The sequence below is a fragment of the Annulohypoxylon maeteangense genome (genome assembly GCF_022496945.1).
Source record: "Annulohypoxylon maeteangense strain CBS 123835 unplaced genomic scaffold GGS22scaffold_16, whole genome shotgun sequence".
NCBI lineage: Eukaryota > Fungi > Ascomycota > Sordariomycetes > Xylariales > Hypoxylaceae > Annulohypoxylon > Annulohypoxylon maeteangense.
The window spans coordinates 949335-956607 of NW_025953263.1; the positions used below are offsets into that span (position 1 = coordinate 949335).

At 47.5% G+C, this 7273-nt stretch overlaps 3 protein-coding genes across 3 annotated transcripts; 2 read left to right on the top strand and 1 right to left on the bottom strand.

The window, feature by feature from the left end:
- Window positions 1–58: 58 nt before the first annotated feature.
- On the top strand, window positions 59–2358 carry GGS22DRAFT_191562 (putative MFS sugar transporter; the record flags this gene model as incomplete). The annotated part of the gene is made up of 13 exons (XM_047965142.1): window positions 59–132; window positions 235–356; window positions 428–619; window positions 713–876; window positions 962–1104; window positions 1172–1293; window positions 1350–1385; window positions 1439–1711; window positions 1780–1814; window positions 1892–1943; window positions 1996–2141; window positions 2201–2234; window positions 2291–2358. 13 exons carry the CDS (start codon window positions 59–61, stop codon window positions 2356–2358), a joined length of 1461 nt encoding a protein of 486 aa, XP_047816228.1.
- A 330-nt stretch (window positions 2359–2688) lies between these two features.
- On the top strand, window positions 2689–5110 carry GGS22DRAFT_51282 (cytochrome P450). The gene is made up of 9 exons (XM_047967295.1): window positions 2689–3115; window positions 3201–3238; window positions 3291–3545; window positions 3624–4246; window positions 4299–4413; window positions 4488–4538; window positions 4595–4620; window positions 4680–4750; window positions 4803–5110. The coding sequence occupies exons 1-9, from the start codon at window positions 2874–2876 to the stop codon at window positions 4876–4878; spliced, it is 1497 nt and encodes a 498-aa protein (XP_047816229.1). The 5' UTR covers window positions 2689–2873; the 3' UTR covers window positions 4879–5110.
- Window position 5111: 1 nt separating this feature from the next.
- Window positions 5112–6813, bottom strand: GGS22DRAFT_51268 (peptidase A4 family-domain-containing protein). The gene is made up of 3 exons (XM_047967294.1): window positions 6056–6813; window positions 5874–5924; window positions 5112–5801 (listed from the first exon to the last, which is right to left on the bottom strand). Exons 1-3 carry the CDS (start codon window positions 6491–6493, stop codon window positions 5484–5486), a joined length of 807 nt encoding a protein of 268 aa, XP_047816230.1. The 5' UTR covers window positions 6494–6813; the 3' UTR covers window positions 5112–5483.
- Between the last annotated feature and the right edge of the window lie 460 nt (window positions 6814–7273).

The following is a 7273-nucleotide window of genomic DNA, read 5'->3' on the forward strand; positions in this document are numbered from 1 at the left end:
CATAAGCGTTCTAAGAAGAGATTCTCAAGTATCTCTCCACGTCGATAATATCTTCGCCATGGGTGCAAATGTAGGCACGTTCAGGGCGTGGTATTTAGTTGCCCTTTGCTGCATCGGCAGCTTCTTGTTCGCGTGAGTTGTCTCTTGTCTACCGAGCCTTGCTCCTCTAGCTATTCTCTGTCATCGATACCCACCCTACTTTGATGAGGAGTTTCTTACCCATGAGTCGATTAGTTATGATACGGGAGTGATTGGTGGTGTCCTTACACTACCATCATTTCAGAACGATTTCGGCATTACAAAGGCGAACCAAGCTAGTGTTAGCTCCAATGCGACGAGTCTTCTGCAGGCTGGAGGTAGGTCAATATCTAGTCGACTGCGAACCCCGGGTGGAAAGAAAGGGGAATGCTAATAATTGAGTGGCCAGCCTTTTTCTCATGCTTCTTCGTCTGGCCCTTCACTGCTCGATTCGGACGTCGTTGGTCTATCACATTAGCTTCGCTCATCTTCAACGTCGGAGCCATCATCCAAGTCATCAACACGCACTCTCTGGCGGCCTTCTATGTCGCTCGCGTTATCTCCGGGGTGGGGGTTGGAATGGCCACGGTCATCATTCCAAGTAAGTTATACTACGAAGCTTATGTTCTCATCGGCGGCCTCTAGGTGGATCGCCAACGCATCTTAGAGAGCAACCGCTGACTTCAGTTGATAGTGTATAGCGCAGAGATGGCCCCAAAGCAGATTAGAGGTCAGCTGGGAAGTATGTTTCAGTTCTTCTTTACGCTTGGGGTTATGACTTCTTACTGGGTCGACTACGGTGTATCGCAACATTTACGTTCAACGACGCAACAGTGGCAGATTCCTATTGGTCTCCAGGTCAGTGATAATTCTACCACCACACCCCCGGAGATGATTACGAAAATAAGAATGCGCGCCCGGCTAATGCGGAAGGTGTTCATAGCTTGTCCCTGGTGGCATATTGGGTTTGGGGATGTTACTTACGAAAGAGAGCGCCCGGTGGCTTGCAAAGTCGGGCAGGAGGGAGGAGGCGATGGAATCGCTCATCTGGGTTCGCGGCGAAGATAATGATAAAGTAAAGGAAGAGTATGATGATGTCAAATGCTATCAACAATGTTTTACTCGTAGGCTGAAAGCTAACGGCGGCCGACAGATTTTCGGAAATCATTGCAGGCATTGAAGAAGAAGAGCGCATTACCGAGGGCCTTACACTAAAAGAATGCCTCTTTCCAGCAAACCGTTTCCGCTTTATCATCGTCATCACCTTGCAGATAGGTAGGACTAGAGCCATAAAATCCACTCATCCCGTCCGCGCTGATAAGAGAGACAAGGCGTACAATTGACTGGCAACACTAGCTTGGCTTACTGTATGTTTTCTCTCCAAGTTTCTGGTATCGTTGGGTAAAACTGACCGCTGCAGACGCCCCGCAGATATTCAAAGCGGTTGGAGCCGGTGACCAGAGCCTTCTGATCAGCGGGTTCTTTGGCGTTGTCAAGGTTGTCTCTTGTCTATTCTTCCTGCTGTTCCTCGTCGAGAAGATCGGGCGTCGTGGCTCACTCATTGGAGGGGCGTTTCTCATGGGCGCATACATGCTCATCATAGCTTGCTTAACAGCTACTCACCCCCCAGTCGCCTCTCAGCCCTTGACTAGCACCGGCGCTGCGGCAGTAGCCATGGTCTACCTCGAAGCGAGTAGGTACCTAAGTATCGTTAAATGTTTAGTGACGAGAACCTCATTCTAACGCTTTGCGATGAACCAGTGAGCTATAACATATCATGGGGACCAGTACCTTGGGTAAGCGACGCTGTTGAACTCTTGTTTGAATATGAATTTTGCTGGCTATGGTCTAACGCTCCGATACTTACCTATAGATTTACATGAGTGAGATATTTCCCTCCAGGATACGCGAGGCAGGCGTTGCAGGTGATACTCACCATTTCCCCACGAGATAGCCAACATTATTAACATCTTCTAGTCGGGACGGCCACCCAATGGCTATTCAACTTTGTATTCTCGCAAATCACCCCCCATGCGATAAACAATATCGGCTGGAGAACTTTTCTGATGTTCTGCATATTCAACTGGGCGTTAGTTGCATACGCGTGGGTTGTGGTCAAGGAGGTAAGATACTATGGGCAGACCAACTCATGGCAATTATACATATTAATAACATTGAGAAGACCAAGGGTAAATCTTTGGAAGAGATGGAAGCCGGTAAGGATAATGCTACCTACGTATCGCTGTACCAAGGTTGTTGACGCAGTTTGCAGTTTTTGGCTTTAATGAAAAGATCGACGTAGAGAAATTCCACGAAAATAAACGAAGCGGTACGGTTTAAATAAGAGCCACACCAAATATGCAGAACGTTTTCGCTACGTCTGCGAAGCTCCGGGTCCAGTCGGTAGGTAGTTTACGAAGATGAAGGGGGGGGGGTTCTCAAGAGATGCACCCAATCAATTAATTGACTCTACGGGGATGCTTTACTTCAACGTGGCTGAACCAGGTTCGAGCCTTCTAGCGTTAAGTACCTAAGCTGTTAGGTAGGTAGGTACATGTAAGTAGATAACTAGGTACCTAGGTAGGTACCTATTATATCTTTTTAGTATAGCTTAAAACTTAGATTCTTCTTCTTATTCTTCTTCTTCTTTTCTAGAATTCACAACATTAAGACTCTTGCATCCGGACCCCATCATTACCAATGAAGTCATTAGGTAAATTTTTATTTTTAACGTGTATATGCTGCGGTCAAGTCATTAAATGATGGAGTCGCTTTAACTTATATTGCAATATAAATACCAGCTATCCCCTCAGCTAATTTTGTTTTCTGAATTTCATAGATCAAATAAAATCATCATGGAACCAGACGCATTGCATATGAGTCCACATGGGGCTATTGTCCTCCTCACTGTCCTCGTGGCCGTCTATGTTTTTTATGAATGCTTCTTTTCGCCTCTTGCCCGAATCCCGGGTCCTTTCGTCGCCAAGATTACTTGGCTATACTACCCTTTCATCTCTAGGCGAGGACGCATCCATCGTGAACTCGTAGACCTTCATAAGACCTACGGCACGGTGGTTCGCATCAGTCCGAACGCATTGTATGTCTATACGGGTCCATACATCCCTACTTGGGCCACGTACGGAATAGAGCAGCTGACTGACGTGTTACTTTGCGATTGACAGAAGCGTAGGAGATCCTATGGCATTTCGAGAAATATACAGTAGGGTTGGATCATCCCAGGGTCTTTTCCATCACTCTAATCATTGCTTTAGGAGCGGGGAACAAGTTCTATAAGTCCCAATCATACTCTGTGCTCCAAGGCACGCGACCGTTCGACCTGGCTGGCCAGAGAGACGAGAAGATCCACTCGGAGCAGCGTAGACTCGTGGCCCGCTCTTACTCTATGGACTCCATGGTCTACCTCGAACCTCATGTTGATACGGTCATCAACGCATTGGTGGACAGGTTGAAGGCATTTCACGGTCAACCGATTGATTTAGGATATTGGATGCAATTATTTGCTGTTGGTATTGAACGGCGATCCCTAACCTTGAGCATTATGTTATAGCTTATGAGCTTCATCGGCGCTAACCACCCTGCTCCAGACGTCATTGGCTCTATAAGCTTTTCGCGACCATTCGGGTACGTGGAGGTCGGAGAAGATAACGGGATCTTTCTTCGTATACAACGAGCCTTACGATCGATCGGGTGGATTCGACATGCCCCCCAGTTGTATAGGTGGCACCAAAAGCTCATGCCATATATTGGGAACTGGCTAGCTGCTAATGATCGCAACACATACTTTTTTGAGTTTGCCACTAGGGAGGTCCAAGCTCGCACTGACAGGGGCGGCGACTACAAGGATATCGCCGGCCAACTCCTCTCGGTACAAAAGGAGAAACCCGATTTAAATGATACGAACATCGCCTTCATGATGACTACGAATGTATTTGCCGGATCTGACACGACATCAACATCATTGAGAGCAATCATTTACTTGCTTTTGAAACACCCCGAGAAGTACGATCGCCTGGTAGAAGAATTGGAGAGCAAGAGACAGAAAGGAGAATTGAGCCTTCCCGTAACCTTTAAACAAGCGGAGTCATGTGCATACCTCCAGGCCATTATATACGAAGCAATGCGCCTGTACCCGGCAGCGGGCGACATTCTCGACCGGGATGTGCCTCCAGGCGGTATGACAATTAACGGGCATTACGTGCCGGCCGGCGTAAGATCCATTGCCATTATCATATCTCGCGCGATATATGCTAATTGAGTAGGTGGTTGTTGGGACCAGCGCATGGGTTATTCATCGGGTACTAGACATCTGGGGCCCAGATGCCGAAGAGTTCCTCCCTGAGAGGTGGTTAGATAAAGGGAACGAAAACAACTTAAGTATGATCCCGCTACTACCCATGACATAATAGCTGCGAAACCTCCTTCTAACTAGGTACCTACCTACTCTACAGAGCGTTTCTTCTTTGCCTTTGGTGGCGGCTCCCGAACTTGCATTGGTAGAAGTAAGTGTAACTATCCATATTTTCGGTAGGTTCGGAACTGACATATATGTATCTAGATATTAGTTGGTTGGAAATCAGCAAGGTACGTTGCCGCATTAAAATCAAACATGTTCGTCGGACACTTATCTGTCCTTAACCTAGCTTGTTCCCACTCTCCTGATGTGCTTCGATATGAGGTTGGCTGATAAAGCAGAGTTGACGGAAGAGTGCGGGTAAGTTTTCTACTACCATCTTAAGGGTTTATATAACTCATGCACCCCCCAGCTCTCTGGTCTTTCTTAGTGGTCTGAAGGTTCATGTCGCACCAAAAGAACTGGATCGAAAACTTCTCGCGTCCTAGATGCATACTCACCATGCATATTATCATCTATAAACGTATTCGTAGTTTCATATCATGGTAGGGGATGTTGACTAGACCACTAGGAATACTAGGTAACTGATTAGGTACTTAGGTACTTAGGCAGTAACCATCACTAAATTGGCTTCTTTTATGTACCTAACCAAATGGTTGAACCTAAGCAATATGCAGACTTCCTAATAGGCAGCTAGCTGCTTGATTCATTCGGTGGATTGTTTCACTTAGTTTAATCGGTCCCGCGTAGTTGATATACTAAAAGGTACATAAAGTGCTTCAAGCTAGCTACCTATCTACATGTATGCATTTCACTTGCACATTAGGCTATAAAGACTATATTGCCAACTCGAAGATGGACAGGTTTGGCAGTGAAAAAGGAATAAATCAGTTAATGAACAGTATTATTCCTTCTAGAGGATAGAACCTTTCGGAACTGAGTATTTGGAAATGTTCAATCCAGAGCTAAGCTGATAGACTATATAATCCGATAAGCACCTATGTAATTATCCCACCCTTGGATGATAAATTGTCGAGCGTCTTGGGAAGATAAGCTACAGTGGTTGCTAAGCATGGCCATAGGGGCCTTGAACCTAGCCCGAATATGCGCAGGTGACGGTGGATCCGGAAGCCGAGCAGTCAGTCAAGACCTTGCCGCTCTGCTGGATGTCAATGATAGTTGCGCCGCTGGTATCGGTGCCACCGTTAACGGATGCGCCGGTGAATTCGACAGTTCCGAAGTTTGCAAAGCTAACAAGGCTGCCACCGCTTTCAAAGTCCTCGACAATCCATTCGGCGTTGGTCTCGCAGAGTGCATAAGACTCGCCAGAGAAACTGTGGCTGACAGTCTTGCCAGTTGTCACGTTCTCAATGACAGCCGTTCCGGCAGTTGTGCTGCTAGCAGTGACGGTCTGTGAAATTATAAGTATGTCGGTGCTGGTTTAAAAGAGATGGTGGATCTCCATAACAAATTCCATACGTACCACGGTGATAGTGTCACCAGCCTTAATCGGGATGCCAGAGAAATCATGAGCCTATATTTTTGGGTCAGCGGTCATGGCTTCCATGTACTAGGCGATCGTTTGCCAAAGCTTCCTCATCGTGAGAACGGATTCGTGAATGGGGTTTCAAATTTAGAAAATGTAATAAAATAGGGAAAACAAACATAATCGGGATAATACTCGAACCACGCATCGTAGGTCACTGAGGACCCCTGGATGGTGAAGTCAACACCAGTCTGTAGGATAGCAGTCTGGCAGGTGTCACCGTCGATACCGACCCAAGCGGACGCAGAATAAGTCGTCGAGCTGCTGCCACCAGAGGGTACCTTAGGCGTGGGGACGACAAATGTGCCGGTCACAGTCTTGTAGCCGCTGCCAATGAGCACAGCGCCCGCCCAGTTAGAGCTGTATTCAACATGAGAGGTGCCGTTCTTGCTAGCTACTCCCAATTCATTGTCAACGCGCTGGTTGATGTTGGAAGAGCGATTGATTCTTCTCTCGGCAATGCGGTCACTCGCTCGCTGGCTACGCATGGACGTGCCAGGGGCGGCGAGCACCAGGTTGGCGCACAAGAGGGCACTAGCGATGATCGGAATTTGCATGTTGAATTTGGCAACATATATTCTCCCTAAGAGGATAAAAGCGATGAAGGTGTGTTCTATCGGGAGAGGAGCTGGAGCCAATGGCTAGGAAGCAAATGGCTAGAGTTTCCGTAACCTGTGGTAATAGACGACCGAAAGATGAGGATATCAAGAGGTATTAAATAGTCCTGACAAGATCTCCAAGTCCATTTAGGACAGAGCAACAACAACAACAACAACAATAATAATGATGAAGAGAGATAGGGCGCGGTAAACAGGGCCGATACCTAATCGTCGGTGACAAGTTGATGGGGGCTTCCACTAAGGCATCACCATGCTAACATCTGTCGAATGTGATATATCCTGGACGTGGTTCGTGACATGAGATGCAACGACACCTTCCTGATATATCTAGGAAGGCCGTCTCAGCTGCCAAGGGATGGCGAAAGCCATGCCAACAAAAATGCATCATCTGCCTAGTTTAACCTAGCGGGTATTTGGGCTTCCGTTTTCCTGCTGGGGCGTATACGTACGACGCCTGACCAGACCTTGCGGAGAGATAAGGCTGGCGGGCTGTTTATCCATAACGCGGCCATGCCAATACGCAGTGCGTAGTACTTCCCGGTCGCAATTCCAGCGGGCAAGGCTAGTCTGGATGAGCGATGGTGCTCCGGATACAAGCCGTTTGCGGGTCAAAACGCTACGTCGGCGAACCCCAGGAACGTGCCAAGGTCAGTTGCCCCAACCATCATTGGTCAGAGGGAAACACGCAAGCCTTGGCGATAGAGGAAGGTAGCATCG

Bases quoted from the DNA above. Each gene is read 5' to 3' on its own strand.
- GGS22DRAFT_51282 (XM_047967295.1), top strand. From the start codon at position 2,874: ATGGAACCAGACGCATTGCATATGAGTCCACATGGGGCTATTGTCCTC. The intron at 3,546-3,623 runs GTATTGAACGGC...ACCCTGCTCCAG, and splicing joins GATGCAATTATTTGCTGTTG to ACGTCATTGGCTCTATAAGC. The intron at 4,247-4,298 runs GTAAGATCCATT...CTAATTGAGTAG, and splicing joins GGCATTACGTGCCGGCCGGC to GTGGTTGTTGGGACCAGCGC.
- GGS22DRAFT_51268 (XM_047967294.1), bottom strand. From the start codon at position 6,493: ATGCAAATTCCGATCATCGCTAGTGCCCTCTTGTGCGCCAACCTGGTG. The intron at 5,925-6,055 runs GTTTGTTTTCCC...CCAAAAATATAG, and splicing joins TCGAGTATTATCCCGATTAT to GCTCATGATTTCTCTGGCAT. The intron at 5,802-5,873 runs GTACGTATGGAA...ATAATTTCACAG, and splicing joins CTGGTGACACTATCACCGTG to ACCGTCACTGCTAGCAGCAC.